The sequence below is a fragment of the Hippocampus zosterae genome, chromosome 10 (assembly GCF_025434085.1).
Source record: "Hippocampus zosterae strain Florida chromosome 10, ASM2543408v3, whole genome shotgun sequence".
Classification (NCBI taxonomy): Eukaryota; Metazoa; Chordata; class Actinopteri; order Syngnathiformes; family Syngnathidae; genus Hippocampus; species Hippocampus zosterae.
The window spans coordinates 15,583,669-15,602,252 of NC_067460.1; the positions used below are offsets into that span (position 1 = coordinate 15,583,669).

Genomic DNA, 18,584 nt, shown 5'->3' on the forward strand with positions numbered 1-18,584 from the left:
TAAATCCAGTACCTATGTCAAGTAAAATTTCAGTGGCATTGATCTTTTAAGTATAATATATTTGCATTTCATATTTCAGAATGAGTTGTTTTTAAACATCCATTAAGATATCAATTTTAAGATATCTTTTTTCTTTTACATTTTTTTTTAGAATCGAAAACACAATTGGCATATTGGACAGCTAATATAGACATCATGGTGGTGGTTAGATGGCTAAGCATTTTCTGTGGTGGTTCTTGGTTTGAAAAGTTTGAAAATCACTTGCTTAAGCTGTGAAGCGAATTAAAAAAGAATGTTTTAGAAACAAATGTCAGAATGTTACCTGAAACTGCCTTTTTAATAAAGGTATTCTTATGGCCACAGGTTCAACGGCTGATTTGTAATTCCATCATTTAAGCCCCTATCGAGTGTTTTAGAAGTTAGCGAATGTTACGTTCACGTCGGAGTTCGTGAGGGAAACTTCATTCAAGGTCGCAAATGTTTGCCAAACGATTGCCAGACTTTCGTTTGCATTCTTCTTGTCGGAAGGAAATTTTGAACGCGTTCAAAATTTTTTAAAAAACTAATGCACAAACCGTCGGCAAACATATGCCAATCGTTTTACAAACATTTGTGACCTTAAACCAATGCTGATGAACTCTGACGTGGATATGCATTTTTCTACCTTTGCCAGCAGTCACAATTGTTCCCCCCTCAGTGGCTTAAATAGAGAGTCGACAAGCATTCCGGAACAGATGGGATTGTTTTTTTTGTTTTTTTTCACCATTCTGGGTGTTCCCGTTGTTTTTGTGTGGAGGCTCTCACCTGTCTGAATCTCCTCAGTTGTATTTTGTGGGAGATTTGCAAAGAGCTGCTCTAACATACAATTCTTGTATTGCTCCACTCTGAAAGGGAAAAGCTCATCGCGTTAGTTCCGCACCAAGTGGCAACTCGACTCCACTTTTACTTTTGAATTTTCGAGCTCACCTTGCATCTAATAGATGCTCAGTGAAGTGCGCTTCTTCGGGGAATCTGATGTTGGTAAATTCCTCACTCAGTGCACCCTGAGGCCAGAGCGATTCAAATAAATGACGCCAAATGAATAACAGCCATGACATTGAAATGCCAAATACGCACCTCTGCTGTGCTCTGTTTGAAAGACATGCTGAATAGTTGGAGACTCAGAGCCGAGACAGCCTCATGAAGAGCCAGCATGAAGCACTGGGCATCATTTCCTGGATTAAAAACATAACTGAATCCATAGAGCACTAGAGCGGGGTAACACTATTTTCGTCATTTGAAATTGAAGTGGGAGTAATAAATCGAGAAAAAAGTTTTACAATGAGGTTAAATTGCTTCCAAAGATGACTGGCAGAATTTTCAGACGGCGCAGCGTTATCTTAACAATCACCTGACGCTATGTGAGCCATGGATTGAAGAATGGTGGCGATAAAATGCCCCACGTGCTCGAGCTTAGCCTCGGACAGATAAAGAACTTGATGGCCGGCGTCAAAATAAAAGTCCCCCCTGCAGTGTGCCAGCAGGCTGTTATCAGAGCATGATGGCGAAGGTGGGAGAGACTTGGTCAATGTGAGGAGCACGGAGGAGGGGAACAAGGAGCATTTCTCAAGCACTTCCATGACCCGGCAGCCAAATAGGAAAACAGCGGAGTGCTGGGGAGAGAGGCTGTCCAGCGCAGTTGGAACGAGTGGCACTTTAGGCTTCGCTTGGGATGAATTACAGATCACTGTGAGAAGAGAGGAAAATATTGTTTATTTTGGAAAACCTGTTGGTTGGTTTTTATGATTTTTTTTTTTTTTTTACCAGTGAGATGTTTTTCGTGTTTGTTTACCATTGGGGAGAAACTGAACGGGATCAGCTGGGTTGAGATTTTGCAGGGATTGCTGGATCTCTTGTAAAGTCTTATACAAGGGAGATATGCTGACTAGCTTGGATAAATCCACATCATTGAGACGAGGAGCAGGCGTCTGTAAATGGACTAAGGAAAAGAAAACAAAATTCAGTGATTTGAAATAGGACAAAAGCTTACCAAAAAAAATAAGCATGATTTTTTTTAAAAAACATAGTACATCACTTCATACTGCTGTGACACGTTCCACAAAAGGACAAGAAACGCATTGAATCTTAAGTCAAGTCAAATATAACTTTATTGTCAAATGTGCGCGGCCCGGTAGTCCAGTGGTTAGCACATCGGCTTCACAGTGCAGAGGTACCGGGTTCGTTTCCAGCTCCGGCCTCCCTGTGTGGAGTTTGCATGTTCTCCCCGGGCCTGCGTGGGTTTTCTCCGGGTGCTCCGGTTTCGTCCCACATTCCAAAAACATGCGTGGCAGGCTGATTGAACACTCTAAATTGTCCCTAGTTGTGACTGTGAGTGCGAATGGTTGTTCGTTTCTGTGTGCCCCGCGATTGGCTGGAAACCGATTCAGGGTGTCCCCCGCCTACTGCTCGAAGACAGCTGGGATAGGCTCTAGCACCCCCCGCGACCCTAGTGAGGATCAAGCGGCTCGGAAGATGAATGAATGAATGAATGTCAAATGTGCACATACAGCACATATGAAATTTCTTCCCTCTCACAACATACAACAAGAGGAGCCGCTGCGGGTGCCCGCGCCGCCATCAAAAGAAACTCTCCCACTGAATATCATCTTTCTTCTAAATTTCTTTTTTAAAAAAAGCGGTGAGTGGCGCTGAACAGCTTTTAGCCTTTTAAAGATTTGTCGACTATGTCACTTGCTGTGACGTGAGCTGTGCTAACCACGCCGAATTAGCATGAGAAAGGGTTTTGCAGTGACAAATCAGCTACTTTGAAGGTTTGTTTCTTACGTGCATCGTGGGGAAGTGCTTCCGTTTGGGTCGAATTTAGAGATGAAACCTAGGGATGAACATTTGGAACGAAAACATTGATTCATGACATTTTCAGTTGTTAAGTTACATGGTACAAAGTGAACGGGAGTGTTGTACCGGTGTTGTCTTGATGTTACTGGTCTGAGTTTGTCGTTCATATTCCATGGCATCAGGGGGCTTGCTGTGGATCTGTGAGAGACAGGGCTGCCAAGTCTCTTGGTTTAGCTTCCATAAGAGTGCCTCCACAGATTTGAGAACAGCTTCCAGTAATGCTGAGGATTCACCAACTGGCAAATGCCGGTGTTGAAATGCAATTCCAGATTTGAAACAAATTGAAACATTTTTTTGTGACATTAGCACTATGACATTGTGAAATAAAAAAAAAAAAACAATGAACATATGAGAAAGAAATAATACGAATCAAAATATAGTGTAATACAATATTCATGATCAGTGTGAAAATCAGATAATGGTATCTTTTTTTTCTACCTTCATCATTCATCTTTTTAACAGACTTGTTGTATGGTTTCGACCTCGTCGAATTCTGAGATGCTAGTAGTCGTTTTAGGAGATTCAGATTTTTACCATCCATTTCTTCAAATACATTCTGAAAGAAAATACACAAATTATCGTTTGAGAACGCCAGACAGAATTTTTCAAGAGACGGCACGATCTAGTGTCACCTGTAGGGCGTCAATCTGTTGAACAATGTTCCGGTAAAACTGCTGCGTATCCTTGCGATGTCGCGCCAGCTGCGAGGCCACGTGAAGGTTTTGATCTTCCAATTTGTCATACAACGTCTTCACATTGAACTCCTCCAAATCGCAGAACACCGATACAATTCCTGCATGAGAAACAGTGTTTATCGCGACTCAAAGTCACCTTATCTGCACTTCGATAACTCTCACATTCGACAGGACAATACGTTCATGTAATGAATGATAACTACCGCGCTTAAAATCACAGAAGGTTAACTGAGAGATAGAAATACTACCACAGTTCAACGTGATAACGGCCGTTATGTTCGCTATCAATCAAACAGGGGAAAGCTCTTAAATGCTGCCTGGTCACACTCGATGGACTTTTAATGTAGCCATTGGAGACCGAAATGTACATCAAGCTGCATGAATAATCCAAAAGAGCACAGTGGAGAGACCTGAAGCTTTCACATAATATCAATACGAGCTTGCCGAAGTGGAACTGTCTTGGGGGGCTTCATTATACGTTTGTTGTTTTAGCCATGCTTTGATGAACGGCTATAGTTGAAGAGGGGGAAGTTTGCAACCCAAAAAATAAAAAAAAATCCCTTTCTGTCATATTTGTTAAAACTTTCTGTGTAACATATGAGGGGTGTCACAAATGCTCTGGCATCACTTTGAAAACGAATACACATCGCTGCTATCTTCATACTGTTGTGGTTCTGTTTGTGACCGAAACAGGTGGCACTGTAGGGCTCCGCCTGAAGCTGCACACCTGTTGGTTATTGTTTCATTACTTCATTTGTCAATACAATTTGTCGTTCACCCTGCTCCTCCTTCCTGCCTGCTTTTTGGGATCCACCATCACACATTGTGACAGTCGTGACACATACGGCAGATTAATCAACTCTGTGCGACTAACAAGGTGCTATTCAATTCGCCAGTATTTTCAAACGCCACAGGGAACTCGGATGTAGTGTTTAGTTTGCCTGTCCTTCATTTGTCATCAATTAAGCTATGGGATCGTCATAAGTCATAAGACTAGCAAATGGAAGCAGAGCGAAGGGACCACATATCTTCTCAACAGGTATGTTTAATCATTTAAAAAAAAAAAATGTTTATAGTTAAAAAAAGAAAATGTCAAACTGACCACACTCAGCATTATAGTAACATGACATAATGAATTTATCACGATACCCATGGAGCAAACGTGGCCAACGTTGGCTTGTCTACAGTTAACGCATTGTGGACGATAGTGAAGGATGTGGTTTTGGTCAGACTAGAGGAGGGACGGATGAGTGACGCGAGGCTACATTCAAATCTTACACTTTATGTTTGTGAGTGCAAAATCCTTCTTTAACAATATAATTAACCCTTCCACGGACAGTGGTTACTACAGTGGACAGTTTATCATGCTATCAGGGTATAGAGTGCATGAAAGGGCTAAAAAGGAAAAAAGTTATAGAAAGGCTCGCAGCATAAACAAAGACGGTTACAAATGTGATCTTTGTATGAGATTCTGTGTCACAAATTCCAGGAATCTACCCACTCAGCATACAACACTTTCCGCCTCCAACTCATTTAAAAGTGAGTTTATCACCTTTAGAGATAGTGGGCTCCTCAGCTTCGGCTCCCTCTCCAACACCTCGACTGCCTGGAGAGCCACATAAACTAAGGGAGACACACACACACACACAAAAACTCTACAGTATTTTTATATTGGTTAAATAAAACAAAAAAGACTGTTTGATTTGTGACCAAAAAGACAATTTGATTATCTCTGTTTCTAAAATAGCATGTTATACCCGTCTCCACTGCATGAGCACTCTACAGGACGCGGGGGGTCTCCAAGGCTGCGCCACTTGGGCTTTGTCCTCCACTGGGACACCACCTTGGATTTGCTGGGCCAAAGAACCACAAATGTTGTGGTCACGGCCACTACGACGACTAAGAGCAGACTCAGGAGGCCTGAACACAGATAGCGTCGTCTCATTTTATAGCGCCAACAACAAGAGCCAAAACAGTCACTTTTAGGAACATGCTTGGTTTGTCGTGTGAGAATAAATAGTCATGTATTCTTGAAGGTTACAAGGCCCATTTCTCTCAAATATTGTTCACAAATCTGCCGGAATCTGCGTTAGTGAGTTTGTTCCCCTGTAATTCATTCAGCTCACATATATGCCATATCAAGATACCGATTAATTATTGCACAGATGTGCCTTAGGCTGCATCCATCCACTCATCTATAACCCCCAAAAAACTGTTTCAATGATTGATTATTTCTGAAATGGCTGATTTTTGGGGGGAACAGCTTTTACAAAACAATTCAATGCATTGCCCAGGTAGGTGGCCACTGAATGGATATCGATTTGTGAGAAATTGCTGCAAAAACAGCAGGATACCTGCAATTGTTCTCCAATCCGGTAAAAGGTTTAGTTGGTGCTGCTTGATGACTCCATAACTGACAAGCTGTGCTGGGGTCATTGCCTGGAAGGCCGAGGCCCGGCGATCACATTCTGTCCCATCCTCACTTACCACGACCACCAAACTCCAATCTGGGACCGCGCTGTCCAGAAAGACATATTTCCCCGTTTCCGAAAAAGCATGGGCAAACCTGACAGGAGATCAAACAAAATATTCATCAAAAAATATTAAGCACAGCACTCGCAAGTTATTCCTGCAGTGCCTTACCACGTGTTATTCAGATTTGACTGCTTGATGAGTGTCTGCACACGTCTGAAGACTCCAAAGTCCCAGCTGGGGTTATTGTTAAACAAGTGGTCTTTCTCATAGAACGGGAAGTGGCTCAGACTGCGATCTTATTGGTACGGGATGGATTAGTACAGTCAACACTTAAAAAAAACAAACAAACAAACAATGAAATAAGTTTGTTTACCTGTGTGGTTAATGGTTAGATGGAAAATTAGCATATCACCAGTGGAGAGACAAGCAACAGGGTTTGGAATACGAGGAAGGACAGGCAAGTCCCACTCATGGTCTTCTGCACTTCTCCTCTTTCTCCGTGTGGGAGCCCGGGCATCTACTCATGAGATAAATCAAGTCAGCCTCAGAATGATTTGCCCATTTTTTGGGGGGGATATGATATTGCATTGAAGTAAGCTGATTGCTATCAGAAAGACAATTCACCGGAAAGAAACATTTCAATGTCCTCTCTTTGTTTGGGAATCCAACCAAACACTCCTTGAGAGTCAAACTCAACCAAATGGATTTTGCCGATATTCTTTGGAAGGGGATCTGGTCCGAAAACATCCACTAAAGTCTGCAAAAAACATAAGACAAAGAAACGATCAATGAGAACAACGACAACGAAACCTGAATACCAAAATGTGACGAGGCATCTTGTTTGGGTGTCTTGAAAATTGTAAAACAAAGGACGGGTTTGGCATATAAAAATCCGGTCAAAGTAAAATAACGTGTTTATAGTAAGCAGTTTGGGCAGCAGTCTTTGTCCTGTTTTTTTCAGAGTGAACAGTCACAAAATTCATCCTGACATCCTCAAAGAGTCTCGCCCACAAATTCAAGGTAAATCAGAAGACTTTTATTCCACTTTCACACAATATTTTATATTCGGATAAAGGACGCAATTAACTTATACTGATGCACCAAGGCCACACTGGGAAAAAAATTACCATTCAACTCTGCAAACATAAGAGCACAAGAAATGTTTTTTTGTTTTAAATATATATATATATATATTTCTTTGTCGAACAATTCTATTCCACTCAACCAGTTTCCACAGTCAGGCTTCATTAATACTGAACCATCCAATACATCAATACTTCGCCTAAAGCCATAACCCCTCCACATTTGAGCTGTTGAAATCCTTGACAGAATATATATATATATAATAGAGACTTGAGTGATTCCACCTCAACGTGATGGGTTGGGAGGGAACGTACTGGCATCCGTTATAAACAGCGAGCAGAAATGAAGTGAGGATAAGCGCTTTAGAAAATGGACACTGACATATGTTTTGTTCAAACTCTGAACAAGAGTAAAAGAAATCTGATTACCTCCAGAAAGTGCAACAACAAGAGCTATCGTTTCGATCATCATTTAAACTCATTCACTCCCAAGGACGTTTTACATGTCTTTTCAGACTTGGTTTAGAATTGTCTGTGACTGAATGAGTTAAATGACAAAAAAAATGTGAGTTCAAGGTCTTCCTTCGCCTACCCAACACTGCTTCTCAATGTTTCAGGGAAATCAGTTTTACCCATTTTTTAGCATCAAATTTATATACACATGCATACATTTGCAATCGTTACAGTATTATGCTCAAAAGGTATAGCTTCAAGTTTTACTTTGACCCAGAGTGTGCTGTCATTCTCTTTGATGCTGAGGAACAAACGTCCATCCGGAGAGAAACGGGCCGAGAGTTGAGGCATTTTGGAGCGGCAGGAAGTGTTGCAAAGCTCCTCAGCAGACACGTATCGCTTACAGTGGCAGCTGGGGAAACAGGATCAGGTGAATAAAGCAAGAACACACCTGCACTGACTGTACGGTTATCGATTTGCAGCATATGTGACATTTTCATATCACACTTTTACAAACCATGGAATGAAATGAAACACAAATGCAAAAGCATGAGTGATACTCACATGCCCATCTCCACATCAAGAGTTCCTCCATTTGATCCACAGGTTACATTACAGGAGTAAAGGGAAGGTGATACACACTCTCTGGATGCAGCCAGCCTAACCTGGCCTGGACCGCACCTCATATACATCTAAAAAACACACACACGCATGCACACGCGCAGGTGAATATATGATGAGCAGAAGGTAACGTACTTCCTTTCAGTGTCTGTATCAGAAATGCTACTGACCTCAGGCTGGCAGTCCAGCGAACTATCAGAAGTAGTGCTTTTGAAATCCAGCTCGTTATAAAAGATGAAGCCAGTCCTACACAAGCATGCACCATCCGAGCGCTGAAAAGAGCGATTTTTGCCAATGCAGGTACAAGACGAAGAACCTAAGCAGAGACAAAAAATATGACATATCATGGCTATTAGTCGACTGTACAAGTAAATAATAGAGGCAAACGTATTGGAACTCAGCACTTTATCAAGTACCTTGAATGGGAAAAGATCCTGATTTAAGAGTTTAAAAGTTGGAAAAAGACTTCCTCTCTTCAGTATAAGCCAGTTGGAGCTTATGATTTTTTTTCAGTCAAGAATAATAACGACACTAATGGAAATGTTTTACTCAATACATACAGGTCATATATGCAGGTCAAGCAATTAATCTATTGTAAATATGGGTTTCTTAGCTCAACACATTAGCTCAAGACATTAAGCATTCTATACTTCTAATTTTATGGAAGGCTCCAGTCTGTTCAAGTGCGATAACACCATGTCCTTAAAAAGCACCGTCGACTGAATTCAAATACCTATGCAAGATTATGCTGTAAATTGCGAATTTCTCCATTGTGAGATGAATACAGGTTTTCTTATCTTATCTTATAATACCAATTCTAGAATGCATATGGCCATGTGACAAATTTCCATTGACAGCTGCAAATGAGGGCCAATTCCGTACTTTCTTACATTTTCACTTCCTGCAATTGTAACGGTAAACTGGCCAAATAATCTCCTCCATACGATCCATTTTGCCTGCCATATCATTTGCAGTGCTTTAAAAGAGTTGACAATTGGTACGGATCATTTTGATGGACATGTGGGTATAACCTGGTGGCGAAGTGGAGGAGCTGCCACAAGGGAAGCAGGCTCTCTGTGCATCTAGGTGGTTGAAGGTGTCAGCCGGACATGAGTGACAGCTCGTGAGTGTCTGCGCTTTGCTCAGATTGCCAAAGGAGCCAGGGGGACAAGGTGTCGGCCGTATGGATCCAGATGGACATACGTATCCCTCAGGGCAAGAATTGCGCTTGTAGTCGTCTGTGCCTGTGGCATGAAAACAATTGCCAGCTATTATGATGTGAACTGGAAGTTAAATTTGGAGCATTTATGGAGCACATTAGACGGTCATAGAGAGTACTGCAGGTGCTTTTATTTTCAAACGTTATTTTTCTTTATGCGATGAAAGAAAGACAACATTGCCGCTTGTCTGAAGATTTAGATTTTTTTTTCACATGCAAACACCAGCAACATTGACATGTCCTTTTATGGATGTTCACACCTGGTGGGCAGAAGTATCCTGGAGGGCACCGCAGACATTGTAAGACAGTTGATAGGTAAGGTCGATAGGTGCCACCCTCACATACACTGCAGCAGCACTTTTTGGATCCTCGAAGCTCGCTGGCATTGACAGGCTTTGAGCCTCCATCGCAAGACTTCATTGAAGAGCTGTTGGCTGGGCAGTAGAAGGGAAAGGGGCAGCTGTCGAGGGCGGCCAACGAGGTTATTTAGAAAAAGAAATATGCTTCCTATGCCAAGAAATCGGAGTAGATTTGGGTATTGAAAGGTTAGGACACTCACAGTTGTTCGGGAAGATTGTAGGAATGTGACCCTGCTGTACAAACATAACCCGCTGGACAGATTTGAGACTCAGCAGTCCGTGGTCCACAGTATGAGCCAGCTCTGCACAACTTCTCTGAGGCTGACCCTGAATAGTGAGCAAAAAGTATTGACTGAAAAACATCATCGTGGTTCAAACGCAGGTTTTAAAAGTAAAGCCGTCGACGGCAGTAAGGTCGACTTGGCTGGCTGCATTTGAATCTTGCCTCAGGCCCTCCTTTGAGGAGCGAGGTCATGTTATAGTTAATGAGATCTAAAGACATAACTGATATATTTGAGTTCGCAAAATATATTAAAAATGTGAGTGATTTGAAAAAACGTAAACCGCAACTACATTTTGAGTTTGCAAAACGAATGAGTGAAAATGTAAAAAAAAAAAAAAAAAAACATTAATGACAATTTCATACAGCCTTTGGGATTTATTTCAAAAGTATTTTTTTGGGTGTTACCGTCATGCTGTACAGAAGAAGGAAGGTCAAACGAATGCGTTTTCAAATATTCACAATCATACAATTTTGTTGGTGTACTTTACATTAAATGGCAATATTATGAATGGTGTGCATCAACCTACCCATGGGGCATTCGTAAGAGGCCCTGCATGGGATGCCCTCCACATTGGGCTTCCCCGTAGCCTGAGGGTCTGGGCAATAGGTCCCCCCAGCACAAGGCTCACATTGGCTTGGGTCAGCAGCACCAGGAAACCTCCTCTTGGTGCCCGCTGGGCAGAAGATGGGCGCTCCAGAGCCGCTACACCAGAATCCAGGTGGGCAAGGAGTGTTGGAATAGTCTGCAAGCCCTGATCGAAAGTTATAAAAATGACATATGTAATATACAAACAGGTATGTTATATCCCTTTCATCATTGATGCTGAGAAACAGGCGTGTTGATAAAGAATGCACTAAAAAAGAGCCTTTCACATGTTGCGTTCTATATCAGTCAAGCATTTCCGACTATAAAAGAATCAGAGGGAGTATCATTTCATAGATATGGCATCATACGGCTTGATTGTTATTGTTATTATTATTATTATTATTATTTAATTTAGCATATGTGTGCCAGATTAAAACAAAGTTTTTCTGTTCCAAATCCGCCGCTCAATCACCGCTGTCACCTCAGGTAAAATCGGTTTTAAATTCAGTGCTTTGAATCATATTAAAAGTCCTCCAATCTTATCTCCGCCTCAGCCTCAGGCGGGAGGATAATAGCGTGCATACAAAGTGAATTTAATAAAACCCGGAAAGGCAGTTTGCTTTGAATTGTGTTTGAGTAATGGCGGGCAGAAGAGAAGGATATTGTGGTGATATTGTGCTCTCTGGATACAACGTTTTCCACCTCATTATAAGATATAGCACATGTCACCTTTGCATTTGCTGTTTTAATTAAGACTATGAATAAATCCACCGCCACTTTAATTAACATTTCGTGGAGTAGAGTGGTGCTCATTGTCTGGCATGCTTTGTGCGGCACCTGTGCTGTTGCAGTGGGAACCGGGAGGGCAGGGAAGGCAGTCGCTCTTACTGCCCGCTCCGGGAGAGGCTCGATAGGTGTACACGGGACAAGGCTTGGGCCCGCTCCATCCATCACTGTCAGCTTCAGAAAAACCGTTACAGTAATGACCAGCGGGGCACAGACGAGGACTCGGCTCTCCTGTAAACAAGCAAAAGTCTGTAAATTTTAGGAAAGAGGTGAGTAAATTGTTTTTGATGGATGGATTAATGATGGATGGAGACTATTTCATTTCACATTTCATACATTTCTCGCCACCCGGGTTGAAGAATCGATATTATTTTGTCATCGATCACTTGCGAGCGCTGCCTTGAAGAGTCTAGTCTTGGTCATAGTTTCAAAACGGTGATCTGGTGGCGTTCTGTTATATTTTGCCATTTTCAGTCCCATAACCTGACTGCAATCAACCACATGGCAAGTAAGCAAAAAGGCTATTGTAGTTTCCGACGATGTTCCCTCGAAGCTGCACACGTGGGCAATTGCGCACCACTCTGATATTGCTCGCCGTGCTCCAGGGAATGCTCAGGGAGTTTGTGTGAATGCTCAGACTCATAGAAAATCAGAGTTGGTTTTCAGGCAAAAGGATTAAACCACAGGTGTCAAAGTCAAGGCCCCGGGGCCAGATCTGACCTTTCATTTCAGTGTTAACCAATTTAAAGCACTGCAGTATTTTACAGTTGATAGAAAGCATAAATACCAGCTTGGCACCAGTGTCGAGTTGGACATGTTAAACAGTCCTGTGCGCTGGCACCGCCTGAGTAATTTCTGACGGTGTTTTCAGGACACATCACAGCCTTTTCAGTGCCCTCAGGACAGTAGAAGCCTAAAATGAAGTAAAGCAAAGTTACCGGTACTTCAAACTTACCATTAGTTGCTAATATATATTTTGTGGTACTCATCTTACAACACATGAATAAAAATCTAACATCAAAAAGGAAAGACATAAAAATAAAAGCCATGTGTGAAAGTCTGATAGAGCTTGCAGATTGAAAATGCTTGAGGACAGAATTTAAAATTGCGGCACTTGTTGGCACATAAAATTATGGAAATAGTCAATATCGGTGAGCGATTGTGGACCCAAGTTCCATAGATGAAGGGCTGCAGGGGATGATTGAGGGCAGGTAAAGCATTATCATAGGAAAACTCGATTGGAACATTCCACGACACTGGTTGACGGCCACAAAAAGAAGTCATGTAAAACGCACAGCAATGTGTTCCTTTCTCTGCTTGATGTAGTCACTCACAACAAAAAACAAGGTGCTCTAAAGTGCCAGTGGATGATCTGAAAGGAAGATGCATTTTTGGCTCAAATTAAATTAAGATAGGGAAGGGGCAACTCATGCCGGCTATCCAAATGTGTCAATCAACACCCAAATATTAGGAAAACTGGCATGGTGAAAAACGGTGCAACGTTATGTCCCTATAACTAAGTGCTTAGTCCTTGCAGGTTCTCAGCAATTATCTTCAGCAATTGATTTTGAAATAAATCTCAGAATTTACTTTCCGGGGCCTATAACTCAAGATTCTAAAAGAATGCACAAGTGGCGTATAAGTGTCAAGTGTTCATATTTCAAAGCCAATGCCTTATTCTTTTTATTATGGATTGAAGTTGTACCTGGTGGACATGGCCCAGCACACTGCACACCCCACTGACACTGGGTCAGGTCGGGTAATGATCCCTGAGGGGTGAAATCTGCACTCCCAGAGATGCAAAGATACCCTGCAGCACACATGCCTTGTATCTTACCAGCTCTGTTGGAAGGAAGAACATGCAGCAGTAAATACGCACGCTGTATTTCCCCACTGTGAGATGAATAAAAGTTATCTTATCTTATCTTATCTTACATATAGCTCATGCATCACCAATAACTCAATTCAGTCATGAATCATAGGCCGTACGAAATCGCTTGCTTCCATTTGTAAAGGTGATTCCTTAATTTTTGGATAAATGTATGCTGCCAATCTTACGTAAGCCTAATTTAATATACTTGATTTAATTTTGAATATGCCGTGACACATTGTTTGCACAGAATAGAGTAGATGAGCGAAACCAATTTTAAAGCCCTTATGCACGGCCGTCATTCAAACATTTTATTAATTCTCACTATTTTTACCTCCCATTTGCAACTGATTACCAAGCGTACTAAGATGGCAAAATGCCTGTGAGGGGAGATAGTGGGCGCACATTCTGTTGGCAGCGCGTGTAAGCCAAGCAGAAACATGATTATTTCCCTCTGAGCAGGTGTGTCCTTGCATGCGTGCTAACGGTGCATCTGTGCTTATATCTGGCCAACGAGCACGGGCCACCTGACAGGAGGCCGTGTCACGTAAGTGTGTCAGGTGCACGCACACACGGCTGACTGCCTGGGCATGCAAAAGTGCCATCATGCATGAGGTGTACTAGCAGTTATCGTTGTTATTTACCTGCAGAATCGCCCTGGAGGACAGGGTAAACACTCCCGGGCCTCCTGTAGTCCTCCCTTGTTTGGTTCACTGTATGATCCATTCGGGCATGGATGAGGCACCATGGTACCTGAAAAGAAATGAGTCACTGAGAATGATTACCTTGTAATTACCATTTGGACTCGAAATTATGTTTTACAATTCTACATTACCATTCACAGAAGGACTTTTAATTTACCTGCTGGGCAGAAGAAATGTGGTGGGCAGATTTGAGGCTCTCCTATAATGGGCTCCTCACAAAAGAAGCCAGGTCGACAGGGGATGCAGTAGTCTGAGCCTGGATTTGGCTGGTACTCTCCACTGGGACATGGTAGGGGAAGAGGCGAACCTTGTGGGCAGTAGTGGCCCTTGGGGAGAACCATGCATTGCATTTAAAACAGTGTCAATATCAAAATTACACTTCCTGCAGAAATTGCTGATCAAGACTCACAGAGCCAATATGACAATGAAACATTGCAACTGAAGACTGTGGCCCTGATTAATACAGTATAGTTGCTCATCTCCCCTAGGGTGATCAGAAGACCTACATCACTGTAAGGTTGGCCACGGCATTGTTTTTGAGCAAATATATGCAAGAACTTCGAACAATTATAGATCCTATGCTGACTGCCAGTGGTCAAACAAAGGAAAGCTCAAAGGCGGGCTGGCAGCATTTGTACTTTATGCAGGTAATAATTGAAGTGCGACCCAGTAAGTAGCTTTGTGTACATTCAGGCAAGATCATTATTTTCAGTATTTTTGTTTAGTGTTGGAGGATAATATTTTTCCAATCTAAAATTCAGTGAAACACTATTGAAAGAGCAAAACTCAAATTAAGGGGAGGACTGTAAAAAGTGGTATGTACAGTACTGACGAACCTTGGGGCACGGGAAGGCATATGGAGTGGTTGAAGAGAAGTCAAAAGGGCAGTAGAAACCAGCCGCACAGGGCCCACTAGGGCTAATGAGACCTTCGGCAGAGCAGTAGTGACCTGCAGGACAGGTCTCCATTGACACGCCTCCTACGGGAGATTTAATAAACACACAGATTTTAACTTAACCCAATTAAAACAGTCACTTTTTTTTTTTACATCAATATACTGTTGAGGCTCAAACGATAATTAGTCAAAACTTCCTGATTACCAGTAGTGTTGCGGATGCTGCCAATAGGGCAAGGAATTGGAGAGAGGCACCCCGCCGGGCAGTAGCGACCTGCAGGGCAAGGCTCATTGTCAGGGAAGTTATCTGAGTTTTGTGGAGTTGGTCCCGTGGCTCCACCCTTGCAAAAATAGCCTTGCAAACAAGAACCTTGACACAATTCAATAGGGGATTATAAACCAACCCATGCATCGAATTACACGTGCTACTTCTTTTGTAGACTCTGTGAATAATACAAAAGGTGGGTGTCGGCTAAAATAAGTACCTTGTGGTGATGAGGCCCCATATGTGCTGCAGTACAATCCAGGAGGACAAGTTGTGCAGAGTGAGGGGGAGTGTGCGCCTGTCTGATTGTTGAAAGTCCCTAAAGGGCAAGGTTGAGGCAGGGCTGTTCCAACGGGACAATAGTGACCTACAGAGTTGATATTGAGTCGATTTACCTGCCAAGACAAAATATTTAATGATCTGACTCATTCTCGACTCCTGCTCACCGAGTGGGCAGATGGCGGGCTCCAAGGTGGCTGAGGAGGAACACATCATTCCTCTGGGGCATACAATGCACTCGCCGGCTCCGGAAACTGGGCTGTAGGTGCCAGGCTCGCATGGCAGCGCTGTGGCTGACCCAATAGGACAGGCGTGGCCAGCAGGGCAACGGTAGCCATGGAAACCGTCAGACGGGGTGGGACTAGTATTGCCGCCAAGGCAAACATAACTTTTTGCAGAAGAGGAGATGGCAATGGTCAAGTTTAAAATGTGAAATGCACTTTTTTTATGAAGTAAAGTTTGCTGGAAAAGATTCTGAAATACAAAATTATATCACAGTGTCAACCTATACATCACTATGCCCCACAGTTGTTCCAAACAATTAATTTGGCTAACATCAACAGTCACTGGTTGCCTGACATCGCTGGGGGTTGACACAAAGTCAGGAGTAAATACTGTAAATGCCATTTACAGTACTTTCTAATGTTCATCGGATGAGGACGAATGCAAAGAGAGAAGCCCAGAAATGTCGCCACAAATTGTCAGGTGCATTCATGGAATTTAATGATACATTACTGACACATTCATGACACATTAAGTATACAAACAATAGCAGCCACTTGGGCAGCTTTCTAATGCGTCTAAGGAGTGCACAGCTGTCACAGCACTTAGCTTCATTTTACATTTCAGGACAACTTTGTGAAAATTATGCTTGTCGCGGAGCGGCCACAAAATGATTAATTGTCCAACTCACTCCTTGAAAGTTAAACAGTCAAAGAAGATTTTTTTGTCAGTGTTGAAGCTGAAATTCAGGCTAGTTTGCATGTTGCAGCGAAGGCTAACTCTGCGATTAAAAAAAAAAACTGCTGCTCTTTGTGTTGGTGGAGCTGAATAAATAAACAAACAAATCCGTTAATGAATACTTGACACTTGTAGAACTGATGTATAAAATCAATATCAGGCAAAAGGCATTTTTTTGAGCGCCTATGATTGAATCCCAGCTTTGCAGGAGCCTTATAGCGATCCTGATCATTTGAATCAGGTGTGTTGGAGGGAAAAGACATCTAACACAGAGTGGGTGGGGGCTCCCGAAGTTTACCAGACTTGGGCACCCCTGATTTACTCCATCACTTATCGTCAGTTTACAGCAACATCCTGACATCTTCCCCAAAGATTGCTTCACTCTTATGCCAGAGGTGTCCAAAGTCGGTCCTCAAGGGCCGCTGGCCTGCCTGTTTTGCAGCTCTCCCAGGAGCAACACACCTGATTCAAATAGTCAGGATTGTTCTAATGCTGCTTCAGAGCTGGCTGATGAGCTGATCGTCTGAATCAGGTGTGTTGCAGCCCAGAGAGATGGAAATCAAGCAGGAAATGCCTGATCTATGCTATAAGTTACCGGTAAGTGGCCATTTCCCCACCAAGTAACAAAAACAATATTAACATCAGGGGACACATACACACGACTGATATAAACGGGGGAACAAAAAAGAAGTTTGGAAAAAAGGGCATACATCTTCAATAGCGAAGAAGAGTGCAGTTGCATCGATTCAACATTTGCGGCACTGAATCTGAAGCATTGACATCGGGACAAGCGGGACAGACATCGGAGCATTCGTTTATGGTACCCTAGCTTTTGGATGTAATGGTGTTTGATTGAATAGAATTAATTCTGTATACTTTGAATACTATCGTTTTAAACTGTAGGTTTTTTTTTGTGGGCGGGAGGGGATTGCCATGATTTTTTTATTATAGTTTTTTTTTAGGTCTATCTTCGACAGAGTAGATTTCTGTAGAAATTTGCTTTGGTTCCCTCATTTGTATGTAATTGTACTTTTATGTCAGGTAGTCACGTTATTTCAGGTTAAAGGGCCAACTGAGAGCACTTTGCATGGACATTTGCATTTGCAATCTTTTTGAAGGGAATAGAAAAGAGCAAAACAATTTCCTCTCCTTTAAGGTCATATAGAGGTGAGAAAAACATTCTGAATAATCTCTCCAAATAATATAGGAAGACCAAAAATATGTCAACATTCCTCCCCAAGTGCCAAAGCTGGAAGAAAAGAGAGCATTTAAGAGATGTTTACCCGGCATGACATGGGAGAGCATCAGAGAGCTGTGTACTTGCAGGTCTATCACAAAACTGTCCAGGGGGGCAAGGAGGGCAGTCATCAACGACCTTTAGACCTCGGGAGACGGATAGAGAGCCTGCAGGGCACGGAATTGGATTTTTCGTTCCAGCGGGGCAATAGTAGCCAGGAGGACAAAGATGACTCCTGGTAGAATTATTCTGAAGAAGAGCAAAAGCAATTTAGCATACATTGATGTACTTAGCAGACAGAATGGGTGTGCTTATATTTAATAGTATGCACTGCCAGCATCACTTCCTGAAAATGCCTGATGATGGATGTATTCCAGTAGTCATCTAGTGAAATTGACATTTCTTGTCAGACCGAAATCATAATTCGATTTGAACACTCTGTCGTACTAACAGAAAAAGAAAATCCAATTTTCTATCAATACTGTTATTTGTTCATGTGTTGTAAACAAATCTGACATTTCATTTGACTGTGTGATTGGAGGAAAGGTAATAACTTTATAATAAAAGAGATGGGGTCAGCACTGGGAAAAGTGGAAATAATATCTGGAGATTGGATGTGGGTATTTCCCCCCCCTCCCCCTGAGGACACAGATTTTCGTATTTAATGAAAGGGGACGCACCTATCAAGAATTATATTGGAGTTAGCGAAAGGAGACCTAACTCATTGGAACACCATGTTACATTTTATATATTTAAAAAAACAACAACAAGAACAATAAGAACAACAACACCACCTGATATTCAGAAGAGAGATTGCTGGTGGATACACTTGGACAATAATATCCAGCCTCACACAATCCTGTGGGATGGGAAAGACCAGGCTGGGAACAAAACATTCCTAAGAAAAAGAGCAGCAAGTT

The 18,584-nt window shown here is 42.3% G+C and overlaps 1 protein-coding gene across 1 annotated transcript in view; it reads right to left on the reverse strand.

Annotated features, from left to right (window-relative positions):
• si:ch211-286b4.4 (uncharacterized) overlaps nt 1–18,584 on the reverse strand; it is a 71,315-nt gene that overhangs the window by 4,266 nt on the left and 48,465 nt on the right. The window contains exons 69-101 of the mRNA XM_052077375.1: nt 18,459–18,562; nt 17,711–17,913; nt 15,635–15,855; nt 15,409–15,555; nt 15,129–15,293; nt 14,865–15,007; nt 14,186–14,354; nt 13,969–14,077; nt 13,160–13,296; nt 12,242–12,367; nt 11,506–11,685; nt 10,610–10,834; nt 10,000–10,126; nt 9,701–9,900; nt 9,253–9,465; nt 8,392–8,537; nt 8,165–8,292; nt 7,868–8,012; nt 6,690–6,822; nt 6,439–6,582; nt 6,234–6,360; nt 5,945–6,156; nt 5,348–5,510; nt 5,143–5,213; nt 3,528–3,688; nt 3,334–3,451; nt 2,962–3,131; nt 2,824–2,872; nt 1,832–1,978; nt 1,391–1,726; nt 1,117–1,214; nt 967–1,043; nt 805–884 (exon numbers count right to left, since the gene is read on the reverse strand). Coding sequence (XP_051933335.1) covers nt 805–884; nt 967–1,043; nt 1,117–1,214; nt 1,391–1,726; nt 1,832–1,978; nt 2,824–2,872; nt 2,962–3,131; nt 3,334–3,451; nt 3,528–3,688; nt 5,143–5,213; nt 5,348–5,510; nt 5,945–6,156; nt 6,234–6,360; nt 6,439–6,582; nt 6,690–6,822; nt 7,868–8,012; nt 8,165–8,292; nt 8,392–8,537; nt 9,253–9,465; nt 9,701–9,900; nt 10,000–10,126; nt 10,610–10,834; nt 11,506–11,685; nt 12,242–12,367; nt 13,160–13,296; nt 13,969–14,077; nt 14,186–14,354; nt 14,865–15,007; nt 15,129–15,293; nt 15,409–15,555; nt 15,635–15,855; nt 17,711–17,913; nt 18,459–18,562 — 4,974 coding nt within the window. The remainder of the gene's footprint in view (nt 1–804; nt 885–966; nt 1,044–1,116; nt 1,215–1,390; nt 1,727–1,831; nt 1,979–2,823; nt 2,873–2,961; nt 3,132–3,333; nt 3,452–3,527; nt 3,689–5,142; nt 5,214–5,347; nt 5,511–5,944; nt 6,157–6,233; nt 6,361–6,438; nt 6,583–6,689; nt 6,823–7,867; nt 8,013–8,164; nt 8,293–8,391; nt 8,538–9,252; nt 9,466–9,700; nt 9,901–9,999; nt 10,127–10,609; nt 10,835–11,505; nt 11,686–12,241; nt 12,368–13,159; nt 13,297–13,968; nt 14,078–14,185; nt 14,355–14,864; nt 15,008–15,128; nt 15,294–15,408; nt 15,556–15,634; nt 15,856–17,710; nt 17,914–18,458; nt 18,563–18,584) is intronic.